We start from the raw sequence: 16,225 nt of genomic DNA, 5'->3' as shown, positions 1-16,225 counted from the left end.
AATCAGCTAGTTGCCTGAGAGGTACAAACTTCCTATATAGTCCCCTTCACAGCTGAAGTAGGCGGTTACCACATATTGCAAGATTTATCAGGTCAAGAGTTTTCTTAGTGTTTAAAATTTGCTTTACTGAATTCTCTACTACAAAAAGCACTTTTATATAGGAATTCTTTGAGCTTCACTCTTTGACGTCTATTTTGGTACTGTCATTTCTTCCTTGGCACTTTATGTGTGGGTTTGCTTTTCTCCATCAGTTTCCTTCTTTTTCTTCTCTTCATGAAGATCTGCTGTAAGTACCCCAGGTTACTATGTCACTCTGATTTGGGGCATGGCCAAATCCTCTTCTTATTACCACATCACAGTCCATGTTAGATAACAAGTCTCCTGAATTTTTACTGCTGTTAAATATATGTAAACATTTTAAATGATCACTTTCTTTTTAATATTTTTCAACTCCCTAGGGAGGCATAATTGTAATTTTTACCAATTATTATGTGTTATGTTCTGTAAAATAGGTATTATGCTAACTACTTTGTCTTTGGTCCTATCACAAATGTAGGGGATTGTTACTATTTTAGAGATGGGTCTTAAGAAGTAAATGGTTAAGCTTTCTAAACAACATGGTCACTTTCCATATTCTTTGTTATTTTATGCTTTCTTGCCTCTTTGGGGGTTTTGGAGTAAGATGGATTTGAGTTGAAATCCTATTCTCAGGACTAACTTAGTTAAGTTAGGCAACTTATTTATCCTGAGGCTTGAATTCTGTCAGTTGTATAGTGATGTTACTGCCAGCCATACAGATGTGCATGAAGAATGAGATACTCAACACATAGTTTGTATGTGAGAAGCTGTTTGATAAAAGGTAGATATGGATAAATGACTTATTAAAATCACAGCTTGAACAAATGCAGTTCTTAGTAGTACAAAGTAACTTATTGGAACAAAGCATTCTTTTGGGGTTTTTTTTTTTTTTTTTAAGATTTTATGCGTACAAAAACTGAGGTATAGCCAGAGGGGTGGGGGTGAGAGGAATCATCAGAGACAGAGTGGAGAACAGAACTGGCGGATTGACTGAAATACACTGCTGAGGGGAGTAGTGTGCAAGACAGAAGAGGTCTGCTGTGCCATGTGGGTCAGCTCCCTGGCCGGGGATCAAACTTGTGCTGCAGTGGCAGTGGATAGCTTCATAGTGCTGAGATTTAATGCCTTGTGCCACCAGGGAGGCACCATGGTTTGGTTTTTTAAAGCACAGACTGAAATCTGGCTAGCTGCTGGCTTTCTTTATTGAAAATTAAGCCAAATTGGTTCTTCAAAATATTGAACATTTACCACAAGACCCAGCATTTCATTCCTAGAATTTTACCAAAATAATTTGGAACAGATGTTCAAATAAAAACTTGCAAACAAGTGTTCACAATGGCACTGTTCATATTAGTCAAATGGCAGAAACAACTCATGTCCTTCCATGAATGAATGAATAACCAACATGTATATACATACAATGGACACTTTGACTGTAAAAGCTGGCTTAGGGTTTGGGATCTGATCCCAGAAGTTGGAATACTAACCATCTCAGGGATTAATATTTTTATTCTCACAGATTCAAATTGTCCTGTAACTTTGTATTTACCTAACAGTACATTTCAAATCATTTTCATGTCAATTTGTCATGATTTAGGGACCACATTTTTTTAACTATCATGTATTTTAAGCCATGTCCTGTTGATGAGCCTGTCAGTTGTTTAGCATACTGTTATTTTTTTTCTTTATTATTTTTTTAATTTTTATATTCCCCATACAATTGTACCCCCCTTATTTTGGCCCTAATCTCTCCTTTCCCCTCCCCCTCCCCCATAGTGTGTCTCTGGTTTATAGTTGTTTGTTGATTTTGATTTTTTCTTTCTTATAGTTACTCTTTTTCCTGGTCCCTTATTTAGGTTTTCTAGATTCCTGCTATGAGTGAGACCATCCGGTATTTTTCTTTTTCTTTCTGGCTTATTTCGCTGAGCATGATCCCTTCCAGTGCCATCCATGTTGCTGCAAATTGCATGAGTTTATCTTTTTTGATTGCTGAGTAATATTCCATTGTGTATATGTACCACATCTTCTTGATCCAGTCATCTATTTTTGGGCATTTGGGTTGTTTCCAAAGCTTAGCTATTACTACTTAGCAAAACTACAATGAGATACCATCTTACACCAGTGAGAATGGCACATATTAAAAAAAACAAGCAACAGCAAATGTTGGCGAGGATGTGGAGAAAAAGGAACTTTCCTGCACTGCTGGTGGGAGTGCAAACTGGTCCAACCACTATGGAAAGCTGTGTGGAGATTCCTCAACCTACTAAAGCTAGAGCTTGCATATGATCCAGCAACTCTACTCCTAGGTATTTACCCAAAGGACACAGAAACATTAATTCCAAAGGGCACCTGCACCCCTGTGTTTATAGCAGTACTATTTTACAATAGCATACTGTTATTTTTAACAATGTTCTAGTGAACTTTAAGGATTTTTAAAAAATTTTTTATTTTATTTTTTTAAGATTTATTTATTTATACAAGCACTGGGTACAGTCAGAAGTGCGGGAGGGTGAGAGAATTCACCAGAGCCAGAGCAGGGAACAGAGCAGGCAGAAGGACCGAAGTACACTGCTGAGGGGAGCAGCGGGCGGCAGGAGAGGTCTGCGCACCATGTGGGACACTCCTCCGGTGGCCAGGCAGCAGCCGGAGATCGAACCGGCGCTGCAGAGGCTGCGGGCAGCTTCGCAACCCAGCGCTCAACCGCTGCGCCACCGGGGAGGCCCGAACTTTAAGGATTTTAAGAAAAGAGTCAACTGACAGTTTTCATAGGTATCCAAATTTTGACAGAATGGCAAACAAACTTTTATCAGAAGCTCCAAGATGTTGTTAAGTAGCCCATATTGAGATTATTCAAAACACTTACTTATGAAGTAAAAGATGGAGTAAAGAAAAATGAAATAAGATATGTGAAAATAGGGGAAGCACAATATGAAATATTTGACCTTTTTCTTAAAAGAGCATTCACATTCATTCATGAATCAATTTAAAGAAATGTATTACTTTAAAACAACAAATATATAAAAATATTTTCATTTCTTTGTGCTTTTTGTAAGATCTGTGTGCCTTTAAAATTAAGCAAATTAGTTGTTTGCTGATAATTTCACAAAGATTACATTCTGAGTGGTTAATTTGAAGACTTGAAAGAAATCGAAATTTTAGCATCCATTTTTGGAAAGCATATCTTAATGTTTCATAAAGTAATACTCTTTTCTTTTTCTTTATATGTGTAGTTAATTCCATGTACCATGAAACTTCCAGAGAGACAGCCTGAGTTTTTCTTTTACTATTCTTTATTGGGAAATGATGTTACAAATGAACCCTTCAATGATTTGATCAATCCAAACTTTGAGCCAGAGAGAGCATCTGTTCGAATACGTAGCAGTATAGAAATTCTTCGAGTTTACCTGGCTCTTCAGTCAAAACTACAGGTAAGTACTGCAGACAAATACTGGGTGGTGTATGAAGGCAAGTTTAAAAACTAATCCTTGAAAATTGACTATAGAACAATTTTTTTTATTAGCAATGGTTTTTTTTTTTAAGTGTTAGATAGGTACTTACACTCTCTAATTCAGTAGTAGAGGTCATGTCACTGCTACCTCTTTTAAATGTTAGGAATTTTCCTGATAATTTTTGGAGCTTACTGAGAAAAGTGGTGTATCTGTTCTTTATAATAAAAACCTGGAGCCCAGAGTTGGGAACTTAGCAAAGTTTCATTATTGTTAGTGGAGATAGTAGGCAGATCAAACTAGACTTCAGAATTTATATATGTCTTACTGCTATGAAAAGCAAGGAGACCAGTGCTTTCTAAAACCTGCCTCTGACTTGAGTATTTTTTTGGTAAGTTATATTTAAATTGAACTCTATTTAAAAGTGAACCTTGTGAAAATTACTGTTCCATCTTTTATGATTACTTTTAATAGGACTGAGTTGTAGTAGTGAAATGTAGGGTTAGATAGTCATTTGTTTACTGTGATGAGTCATTAGACTGCTTATATTTTGGGGTAGGATGTGAAGAGAAGCATTAAGAAATATTAACGGAGCTAAATTTTAGGGGTGGTTCTGATAAATCCCAGACACTGAGAAAACAAGATTATTTAAAATAATAAAATGCAGGAAAAAAGCACTTTTTACTTTTATTCTATAATATATCATTCCTATATCTCACAAATCAAGCCTTAAGAAAAACATTGATCTTTATTAGTTTGATTCTCATGGATATTTAATAAAGTCATAAAAATCCTTTCTCTCCAACCCATTATTGCACCTACCATTAAGAATAAGTTACAGGTAAGTGGGGAGAAGATGGGGGAAAAAAATAAGTTTTAAGTCATTGCTGATGGTAGAACTAAGAGTATTTTCATGTAATGATAGCTAATTGGTCACGTCAATGCTAAGTTTGTCAAAGCTTCAATATAGTAAGGGAAAAGAATAATTCTGGGATAGTTAAAGGAATAGTTAAGGGAAAAGAATAGTAAATGTCAAACTTTTGATAAATTATTAAAGTCTTAAAGCCAAGAAAAGAGACCAAAGAAATTCTTAACGTGTTTTGTGTATGAATAAGACACGCTGCGATTCTGTAATTTCCAAGTAGGGCTGGGTCTACTAATTTATATGCGTTTAATGTTAAAATGGAAATAGAAAAAAGTGTTTGTGGTATTTTTTTTTTTAACTTAAACCAATGTATTTATAACACAATCTGCATATGGAAAGTAGCATAATAGAATCTTAGAGTAACCACAGGTCACCAAGTAACAGACAAAAGGGCCGTAACATTTGAGTATATACTACACTGAAAGAAAAAATGAAAAAGATATAATACCATTATTGTTGAGTTCTTGGCAAGCTCTGTGTTTCATCAACAGTTTAACAGTTGTGGGAGAATGTATTACTTGGTCGCTTCAGGTCAGTAAGGTAACTTCCATTATACTTGCTGCCTGGGACTCATAAACTTTTTGTTAAATTTAATATGCTTAGGAGAAAAGTATAAAGCCCAATTTTGATTATTCTTTTCATTTTAGATCCATCTCTGCTGTGGCGATCAGTCACTTGGCAGTACAGAAATACCTTTAACTGGATTGCTGAAAAAGGGTAGTACAGAAATCAACCAGCGCCCAGTTACAGTTGAGGGTGCTTTTACCCTTGAACCTCCAAACCGAGCCAAGCAAAAGCTGGCACCTGTTCCTGTGGAGCTAGCCCCAACTGTGGGAGTTTCTGTGGCTCTGCAGAGAGAAGGCGTTGATGCCCAGGCAAGTAGTGACCCTCCTTCCCCTCCTCCACTACCTCTCCTGATTACTCACAAAGGTTGAACTTGAGAACAGTCCTTTAGTATAAGAAAGTATTGATGACTCTTAATTAGTGATCTACATTATATAGTACCTCCTTTCTGGAAAGATCTTTCTGAAAAGCACTGTGGCTTCCATGGCTGGTTTGTAAGTGACCTTGCAGCACTTTTCAGGACCGCCTTCCCATGCACAGTGGAAACTGTTCCCCGCACCTTCACCCCACCCCCCAACTCATAATCAGTGACTAATGGCAGAAAAGGAACTCCCCTGAAAGGAAATCATTTTTTAGGCCTAGTTGCTGGGAATCTGCATTAATGGTAGTTATTCTGGTTGACTCAGCCTGAGCTAAGATAAGGTTCTTGATTTGTTAATGCCTTACAGCCCTCATACTCTTCTTGGGCAACTGAGATGGGCATTTGTTTGAATGCATATTTTCTTTGTTATATCTCCAGAGTCAGTATTAGATTCCTGTTCTTTCAGAGAACCGATCTTTATATAGGTTTGTGAATTAAAGATAGAAAGCTGAAATGGGAGTTCAAAAGCTATATATGCATTTATTTTTAGAGGCAATATAGAGGAGAAATAACATAGTAGCCTTTTTTTTTTTTTTAAAGGAATATAGGCCTCTTTTGTATTGTGTTACAAGCATTTCCACAGATACTATATCTGACCTCTTTGATCAAATATCCCTTCTTACCTATTAATATGTATTTTGGTACTCAGCTCTGGATATCATATTTCCTTCCTATTCATCTTCCTTTTTCTGGTCCTAGATGCTATAAGAAAATTTGCAAATTATGAAGAAAAGTAGACTAGGAATATCCAAACTGGGAAAGGAAGCTTGTATTTCTAAAAAACAACGTCAAGTTTTTTGCTTAATTATGAAGGAAAGTTCTTTGCAAATTATACTTTATTTAAAAATTGTTTTTAGTCTTTAATTGAATTAAAGACCCAGAATGAACATGAGCCACAGCATTCAAAGAAGAAAGTTTTAACCCCCATAAAGGAGAAGACACTTACTGGGCCCAAATCTCCAAGCGTGTCCCCTGTTCTGCCTCCCAGCCAGTCACCTCCCACAAAAGATGACGCAACAGAAAGTGAAGTGGAAAGCTTGCAGTTTGATAAGGACCCAAAACCGAATCCAAAGGGTAAGATGTTCTTTTTGCAGAGCTTTTAGGTATTTGATCATTGTTTATTAGATGACTGTAAAATCTGAGTTTTTTTGGTTCTAAGTAGCATTTGAGTTTTGTAAAGAACTAATAATGTGTGATGGTATAAAAAAACTTAATGTAATTACAGTGTCTTAAACTAGAAATGATAGCCTATTCAAACAAAATGAAAGACAGTTCTCTCAAATAGATCTTTAGTAAGCTATCAAATGTCTTACATCCATAGGAATTTTAGGGAAAAAACTACTTTGTACAGTTAAGTCATCACTTTTTATCCTACAGTTGAGAGTCTAAACATGCATATTTATCCAGTTGGATAAACATTTTCCGTCCATTGCATAAGGATCTACAGTTATATTTAGTAATTAAAAGTAATACTGGTGGATTAGGAGTTAAAAATGATGGGTGCAAGTTATAGCTCTGTCACTCAGTAGCTGTAAGACTCATTCAACATCTCTGCTCCATGATAGAATTGGACTAGATACCTCTCTCTTCAAGTCTTAGCTCTCTGTTAGATGATGTCATATATACCTGAAGTAGCCAAAAAACTTAAAAAGTGATGTAATTTCATTTGCCTCAAGTCTCAAATACAGCCCTCTGAATGCTAACTTATGTTCAGCTACCTCTTGGAAATGTAGTGCCTGCCAGACTGCTGTCATCCCAGTAATGTATGTATCAGTGCCTGTGCTTTTAAGTTTTGTAATTTTATATTGATCGTAAGCCCCCCCCCCTTTTTTACGTAGTTCTATGATGAAAATTAAAGCCTATATATTGTGTTGTTGCAAAAATCATGACACGTTTGCATAGAAAATAAAGAAAAAATACATCATGACTTTTCTGACAACCCAATAACTTGGAGCTCATCACTGTTAGAGATTGATTTATTATTCATATGTTTATTAAACCTAATATATCCCTTGCTTCAATGCGTAAATGTAAATGAGATAATATCTTTAAATTATCTGAATAATTTAGTGGAATTGTTTTTTCTTTGTTATTTTTATGTTTCTTTTAGCCATCAATTCTTCTGTACCTGCCTCACTGGTCCAGCCAGTGACTACGTCCATTGCTTCAGAAATAGTTTCAGGACAGAAAATTGCTGTTCCAGCAACATCACATCATTTTTGCTTTTCAATAGACTTAAGGAGTATCCATGACTTGGAAGTTGGTTTTCCCATCAACTGTATTTTAAGGTGTGATTTGAACTTGTTTCAAAGTATTATTTTCTGGGGTGAAATGCCTTGCGTCTGTTTGGGGAGTTGCAAAGACAGAAATGTCACCAAATAACACTTATTAAATCAATGGACTAGAGTAAGATTGTATTCTAATAACTTTGAACTTAAACCAGAATGGCATTGGTGCTTTGAAAACTAATAGTCTTACCTGTTCTGGTGGAATAATTCTAGATACTTAAAATAATTTATTAATGCTGCTGTTTAAAATATAGCAACTCTTAAAATGAGCTGTTTAGTGGAAAAGATGCCACAGGTCAAAAATAGTAGTGGTATCTGATTTTTCCATAAAACTATTACTATTGGAGGTTGTATTTCTAGTATTTGCATTTTATAGCTATAAATCTAAAAAACATTCTTAATGGACTGTAAGTGGAATGTCTACATTTTTTTATATAAAGAATTGAAAAACATATTTCAGTGAAATGACTACACAACAGTCTGTTTTTAATATATTTTCATAGACTTGTGGCTGAGATATAAGTTAACTGTAATACAGTAATGTGTTTTAGTTTAGAGTATTTAGTGTCTCCTCATAAATTCTTTTGGAGTAAACATTAGCATTTGCAATAGATTTGTGGTTCCTTATGTGACTACAGTGACAGAACCTTTCTGCCATCTTGGATTGCCCTTCTCGGGAGTGTCAGTGACTGCACATTGTTTCCTGCTATTAATGAGGCAGACCCGCCTTTCACGTGCCTAAATCAGTTCATCCATGCATCTGAATTTTAAATTCTCTGAATCCTTATCAGATTATTTCCAATCTTCTTCAAGCTTTGGTGTAAATAATGGACAGAATCAAAGGATGAGTGTAATTGTGAATTCATAGAATGGAAGTCTTCTACGACCACTTACCTTGGATATTTTACCTCATACTAGAGGTTGAAAATCATAACTATAATATATTAGTTCAAAAATCAAAGACTAGAAAAAGGTTTTCTCATAGTTTTTTTTCAGTTTGTATGACTTCTAAAACTTATTTCTAAAAATAAGTTTCATTACTTATTCTTTAGTTTATCTTTTTTCCATCTGCTCCTTTAACTGAGATCTCTCTTCTGCTGCTCAAGAATCTGCTCTTAAGATATCTCTTAAGATGATGTGACCTTATTAGAAGCATGTGAGGTGGAAGCCTGCACAAGCCACTTAGAAAGCACTAACGGTGATTTCTGTGTTTCCTTCTTGCCTTAAGGGCCATGGTTTTAATCATTAAAAGATTGTATTATGCCTGTAGTATGCCTGATATTAGGGGTGCAGGGGTCATATAAAAAAAAGAGATCAACTGAATCAAGAAGACAGATTCAGAAACCAGTCAGTGTGTGAGAGAGGCTAGTAGTTACTTGGCAGAGGGGAAAGGATATTCTAAACCAAGGAAATAGTTATGATCCTCTATATAGTATTCACCTGATATGGACTACTGCTAAATTTCTGTCTGCGTTATTTTATGGCACTTTAAAAAATGCTAGCCATTTAACTTTGTATTGAATAAATTATGTGTTGTTTTGCTCTGCGTTGGAATGAAGTTGTAATTTGAAACTATATAATGGAATTTGTGAGGCAACACAGGTTTTTGAAAGTTTAACTTGCAATAATTACCTTTACTGTGTTTTCTTTTTCTTTTAAAGCAGTACATCCTGTAGTGGAGTAATAGGGGACTTAATTTCAGTGAGCATGTAATTATATAGTAATAGAGGGGATGCATAGGATTCTTCTTTCAGGAAAAGCAATTTATACTAGTAGGATTCACACTCTAGTTGTATATGGATGAAATTAAACTATTATATCTTTATATTTGACTGTAAATACAAAATAAGTTCACCATAGCTAGGTATTCTTCCATTTAATCTGATGGGATTTTTAAGATGAAAGGAACAAATTCTGTTATGTTGTTCTTTAGCTGTCCTCTCTGCCTGCCTGTGATTATGCAGCTGTCTCTTTTCCTTTCTCTGTTTCCTGATAAACCTGTCTGCTTAAAATGTTAAGGTTATGAAAGTATAAGCTTAGAAATTAAATTCATCAATATCTTCTTGATTTATTACTATATGGTGGGAACTGCTTGTTTGTTCCTGGGAGGACAGACTTGGTGAAGACAGCACCCACTCCCTCAGGAAACTCCTAAGCCCCTGGCAGCTTAGTCTCTGTATAATGGTCTTCTTATTTTTTCCTAAATCTTTGTCTTTTTATAGTGTATCAAAATGCCTGTCATTTCCTTATTTGGTGTGTTATCTTCAAAACACCAGAATTTTCCTTTTCTACCTTAGGAGATAATTGAAAGATTACCTATAAAGCAACTTGGGGAAGTAGTGCTATTCAAATAATACATTTTCTCTAGAATTTCAAATTTTTATAGCAGTGCTGAAAATATCATGTTTTAAAATTATGCAAATAAGAATAAAACCGGGCCTCCCTGGTGGCACAGGGGGTTATGATGCAATCTGTAAAGTTGTCCGTAGCCACTGCAGTGCGGGTTCCATTCCCGGCTGGCCAGGGAGCAACCCACATGGCGCAGCAGACCTCTCCTGCCTCACCTGCTGCTCCCCTCAGCAGTGTATTTCAGTTGGTCCGCCTGTCTGTTCCCCACTCTGTCTCTGGTGACTCCTCTCTCCCGCCCCCAACACCTCTACCTGTACCCCCGCTCTTGTATGCATAAAAAAATAAATAAATCTTAAAAAAAAACAAAACATAATGTATTCGTACCTTTTTTTAAAAAAATATTTATTTATTTATTTATACAAGCACTGGGTACAGTCAGAGGTGCCAGAGGGTGAGAGAAATCACCAGAGCCAGAGCAGGGAGCAGAACAGGCGGACTGACAGAGTACACTGCTGAGGGGAGCAGTGGGCGGCAGGAGAGGTCTGCGCGCCATGAGGGACCCTCGCCCGGCGGCCGGGGATCAAACCGGTGCTGCAGAGGCTGCGGGCAGCTTCGCAACCCAGCGCTCAACCGCTGCGCCACTGGGGAGGCCCTGTTCGTACCATTTTTAATTAGAAAAAATTGATTTGCTTTAAAAAGAAGCATAATATGAATGTTACCAACAAACTATAAATCTCCTCTGTAAGCTGTAGTGTTGTAGTGTAAAATTTTGTATTATTTTTTTAATTCTAGGTACTCATATCCGTTTTTTGGAAGTGCCGCTCCTATTATGACGAATCCTCCTGTGGAAGTTAGGAAAAACATGGAAGTTTTTCTTCCCCAGTCTTACTGTGCATTTGATTTTGCAACTATGCCTTATCAGCTGCAAGATACCTTCTTAAGGTATTGTATACATTGTGTATATAGTATGGTTTTCCCAAGTTAATCCTGAAAATACACATTTTAAAGAGGAATTCCTAGAGGGTTAAATCCACAGCAGTTTTTGTCTGAGGGTTCCTAGAGGGTTAAATTTCTAGAGGGTTAAATCCACAGCAGCTTTTGTTTTAACTTTGTTAAAACACTGAGTAATGAAGTAGCTTTAAAAAGTAGTCTTAGCTTTTTCTAATATGTGATGATAAATAGTAAATATTTTGTTTTTAATCATTGGTTCATTAAATGACTGTAGGAAGCCTGAAGGGTCACCCAGAATGATTTTATTTGTCGGAAGAAAAGTATGTGATGGGTTTTATTACATGGAAAGGTATAGAAAATTTAATAGCATTTCTCATTAGTTACCTGTGGAATTGAGCCTTTACATTCCAAGTGACAAAATCTTTGCTTACATTAAGGAGATTCAAAAGGAATCAGGAAAGGCTAATTCAAAGTTCACAGTTGACGAACTGCTCTTTCTCTCTTCCCTAGAGTTCCATTGCTGGTTGAATTATGGCACAAGGATAAAATGAGTAAAGATTCACTTCTGGGAATTGCCCGTATCCAGCTTTCCAACGTCTTGTCTTCAGAAAAATCTCGCTTTCTAGGCTCTAATGGTGAACAGTGTTGGCGTCAAACTTACAGTGAAAGTGTGCCCGTTATAGCAGCGCAAGGGTAATGCGTTCGGCAAATTGATCTTTGCCTTTTTTATTCATGTTAATGACGCTGATAAGCTAGCTACAGTTTCATCTTTTCAAAACCTCTTTTTTCTGATCTTCTTGACCTCTGGGGGCTACATCCCACTTTGCTTTTCAGTTCCTGACACTCGTACCAAACCCTTACTCAGACTATTAGGTTACCCCTCTTCTCTTTAGCCTGAAAAGTTTAAATTTAGACTATGGTTTTTTTAGTAATTCAAGGTCAAATTTATGATGCATGCCTACATTTTTTGCATTGGAGATGTCTGGGGCTATTTTTCTATTTGTATCTTAACTTTTGCCGCAAATGTAAAAACTGAGAATGTTATGGTTCCCATTTTTTAAAATGATTTATTATTTACAGTGAAATTTATTGCCACCTTAATTCACATATTTTAGAGAAAATAATATTTGTTGAATGATCTTTTTAAATTTGACACTAGAAATTTAAATTGGATTGAAGATATATCACATACTTTTTTATTGAAGTATAACTGACACATTAAATATAAATATCAAATCAGTATATTGTTACTAGGAAAAAAGGACTTTTAGGATTTACGTAGAAGGAAATCAGGGTTAGTAAGAAACTGAAGTCTAAAAGTATTGAAATTTCTTCTCTAGCCACAGTCACTTCTGGAGAGCAAAGGTTTTAGTACAACTTTTATTCACTTTTAAAATCTGGGAATGGGTATTCCAGAAAATCACATAGTCTGGTTAATTTCTTTGTGTTTCATCTCCTGTTCATTGAAAGTCTTTATTCTCAATGTATTCTTCTGGCAAAAGAATCATTACTAGAAGTTATTTTAGTGCTTTTTTTTTAGTTATAAATATTCACTTTTATTGCTGTGCGCTATAGATGGAGAAATTTTAGGAAAGCTACCTAAAATATATAATATTTCAGTTTAGTTTATTCTTCTAAAATCTGATACGAGCAAAAGTGGGAAAAGTTGATTAATCAAGAGTTCTAATTTTGTAGCATACATTTATTGAATGTTTTGTTTTTATTTAATGATAAAGCTTTGTGCAGTTCTGTGACAGAGAGAAGTACTCACCATGTTAGGATAATTCCTAAAGTAGGAGATTTATCTGAAGCAATGCTCATATTCAATAAGATTTATATACAAATGTTGTCATCCTAGAAAATAATATACACATAGTTAGAGAGCAGGGGTTGGTTTTTTATTTTACTTCACAAATTCATTACTACATTTTACATTGTTTTTGAATGACTATTTCACATGAGCTAATACTCCTAATGTAAATATTTATGATCAAATAAAGTCATGTACACGGCAGCTCTTGAAGGCTATAGAAGCTGCTGCAATTTCAGTAGCAAGTACTGTCAGGTGCAAGAACTGTTGCCTACTTAGTGTTATACCACTGGGGAAATGAACTGAATTTTAAGATATTTTTGATTTCAATTGTAGGTCAAACAACAGGATAATAGATCTTTCTTACACAGTGACTCTAGAAGATTATGGATTAGTGAAGATGCGTGAGATTTTTGTCTCTGATTCATCTCAGGTAAGTAGCATCGAATGTTAACAAATTATTCTTTAGTGTTGCATCTCTGCAAATGCTTTATGTTTCCAATTATTTTTTACAATTCAAATCGTAGGGTTTATCTGCTGCACAACAGAAGCCATCTTCTCTTCCTCCAGCACCTTGTCCTTCAGAAATCCAGACAGAGCCACGTGAAACCTTAGAATACAAAGCAGCACTTGAGCTAGAAATGTGGAAAGAGATGCAAGAAGACATTTTTGAAAATCAGGTTACTTTTTAAATGTTACTAAGAACTATTTTTGTTCACCTTCTCCATAACAGGTTTTTCTATGTTCCATGGATATCCTATCTAGTCCTTTTGAAAAAAAAAAATCCTTAAAGAAATACTGAAGATGTGAGCTTTACAAAGCCACACTGAAGGATTTGAATCCCCTACACTTTGTCTTTGATTTTTTTTTTTTTAAAGATTTATTTTATTTATACAAGCACTGGGTACAGTCAGAAGCGCGGGAGGGTGAGAGAATTCTCCAGAGCCAGAGTGGGGAACAGAACAGGCAGACTGACGAATTACACTGCAGAGGGGAGCAGCGGGCGGCAGGATAAGTCTTTTGCACCATGTGGGACCCTCGCTGGTGGCCAGGGATCGAACCGGCACTGCAGAGGCTACGGGCAGCCTCGCAGCCCAGCGCTCAACTGCTGCGCCACCAGGGGAGGCCCTGTCTTTGATTCGTAACCTTCATTTCTACTTTTACTGAAGTATGAAACAGAGTGTATGGAACTAACTTTTAAATATTTAGGGTTTTTCTGATTTTTTTTTTTTTTTTTTTTTTTTGGTAGTTAAAGCAGAAGGAACTGGCTCATATGAAAGCTCTTGCAGAGGAATGGAAGAAAAGGGATCGAGAGAGAGAATCACTAGTGAAGAAAAAGGTAATCACTTGCATAGAAATTAAAAGAAGAAAGTGCCTATATATTGGCCTGTATGTGGTGAATGAATGGGTCATGGGGTGTGGCTGAAGAAAGCTTTCTCTGTGTAAGGTGTTCTGTGCTTTTTGGATTTTGCTGTGATTTTGGATCCACCAATCTTTTCATCTAATGGGTCTACTTTGCCATTAATACATTTTAGAATAATTTTTGAATTCATATGCTATATTCATCCTTTTTTTTTTTTTTAAGATTTATTTATCTATTTATACAAGCACTGGGTACAGTCAGAAGCGTGGGAGGGTGAGAGAATTCACCAGAGCCAGAGCAGAGAGCAGAACAGGCAGACTGACGAAGTACACTGCTGAGGGGAGCAGCGGGCAGCAGGAGAGGTCTGTGCGTCATGTGGGACCCTCACTGGCGGCCGGGGATCGAACCAGCGATGCAGAGGCTGCAGGCAGCTTCGCAGCCCAGCACTCAACCGCTGCGCCACCAGGGAGGCCCTGCTATATTCCATCTTTAACACTCCACTTTTTATCATATTCATTTTTTTCTTTACATTCTTGAGTAATACCTTCTGGAATATATTTGCAATAGCCTTACTGCTAATTCCAGCATCTCTTATCATTTTGATACATATTGATTTCACAGGTGTCTCTTCTCTTGGTTACATTTTTCTACTTCTTTCTATGCCTGGTATTTATTTTTTTTTTTTAAGATTTATTTATTTATTTGTACAAGTACTGGGCACAGTCAGAAGCGTGGGAGGGTGAGAGAATTCACCAGAGCCAGAGCGGAGAGCAGAACAGGCAGACTGACGAAACACACGGCTGAGGGGAGCAGCAGGCGGCAGGAGAGGTCTGCTTGCCATGTGGGACCCTCGCCCAGCGTCCAGGGATCGATCCAGCGCTGCAGAGGCTGTGGGCAGCTTCGCAGCCCAGTGCTCAACTGCTGTGCCACCAGGGAGGCCCTGCCTGGTGATTTTTTATTAGATGATAGATATTGTGAATTTTACAATGCTGGCAGCAGATTTTTGTGGTGTTCCTTTATGCATTGAAGTTACTTGGTATATCAGTCCCTTTACACTTTGTTACGTTGCAGCCAGAGCCCCCCTTAGTGGTGGGCTACTTAGAAAAATGCTGTCCTATGGACTGTACTTGATGCCTAGTGTGTCCAGTCCTCCAGAGGGAATGCTGACTGTTCTCAGTCTTGCTGAACTCTGAGACTTGTTCAACCAGTTGCTTTCCTGTGTCCCTCTTACAAATTTTAGTTCCCTTGGACTTTCTAATCTGCCTCAACTCAGCAAGATTGTTAGACTGTTTAGCATCCCTTCTGGCGGCACACTCTAGAAACTGCCTCCCGGTGGTCTTACTGACTTTCGTTTGTTTCTGTCTCTCAGGGATCAGAGTCATGTGCTGCCTGTTGTTCAGTGTCTGAAAACAGTTGTTTCATATGTTGTTCAATTTGTCTTTATAGAGGAGGGCAGTTAGTGTTTTCTAAGAGGACATAGAAGTCCCCAAGACCTTAGACAAAGTTAACCATTATTTTGAAGTCAAACTTAATTTTCAGCTATTAAAAACGTGAAAGACCAGTGAGCTTTAGTAAACTGGAAAAAGATAACAAGAGATAGCAAGCCTCTATTAAGAAGAAATGTCAAAATAATCAAAACTGTAATAACTAGAATCCTAAGCACATAAACATACAAGTAGTACTATATATTAATTGAATCTGAATGGAGAGCTAAGAAAAAAATCTCCATTTTTTAATTGAGTTTTTAAGACGAGATTTGTGAAACTCAAATCATGAAAAAGTATGAAAAGTTAATGTGACAAATAGTCAAACCTTCTATTGCAGGATAAAACCCTCACCATTAATTTTTTGTTGTCATTTTGGTAGTAAAGATTGTCTCATTTTTTAGTTGCTGTGTATATATACCATTTCTTGCCCCATTTCAGCTTGAATTGATGAGTCCCTGATCAGTGACCAAGCTGTTTGAATTAGTTATGTTCAAAAGGTAGATTTCAGTTTGCTGTTTTCTTTCAACTAAAATGCATTTTGAC

The 16,225-nt window shown here is 36.6% G+C and overlaps 1 protein-coding gene across 3 annotated transcripts in view; it reads left to right on the top strand.

Moving 5' to 3' along the window:
• CEP120 (centrosomal protein 120) overlaps positions 1-16,225 on the top strand; it is a gene marked incomplete at both ends in the record, with an annotated part of 59,249 nt that overhangs the window by 19,860 nt on the left and 23,164 nt on the right. For 2 of the 3 annotated variants that reach the window (XM_084252007.1, XM_084252005.1), the window contains 9 exons: positions 3,309-3,506; positions 5,097-5,324; positions 6,292-6,508; positions 7,545-7,722; positions 10,864-11,013; positions 11,533-11,715; positions 13,169-13,265; positions 13,360-13,512; positions 14,082-14,171. In XM_084252007.1, coding sequence (XP_084108133.1) covers positions 3,309-3,506; positions 5,097-5,324; positions 6,292-6,508; positions 7,545-7,722; positions 10,864-11,013; positions 11,533-11,715; positions 13,169-13,265; positions 13,360-13,512; positions 14,082-14,171 — 1,494 coding nt within the window. The remainder of the gene's footprint in view (positions 1-3,308; positions 3,507-5,096; positions 5,325-6,291; positions 6,509-7,544; positions 7,723-10,863; positions 11,014-11,532; positions 11,716-13,168; positions 13,266-13,359; positions 13,513-14,081; positions 14,172-16,225) is intronic. The other variant, XM_084252006.1, reaches the window with a different exon arrangement.

This window comes from Talpa europaea, assembly GCF_964194135.1.
Source record: "Talpa europaea genome assembly, chromosome: 13".
Lineage (NCBI taxonomy): Eukaryota > Metazoa > Chordata > Mammalia > Eulipotyphla > Talpidae > Talpa > Talpa europaea.
The sequence above is the reverse complement of the archived record's forward strand: the minus strand, read 5'-3'. Positions and strand labels throughout refer to the sequence as shown.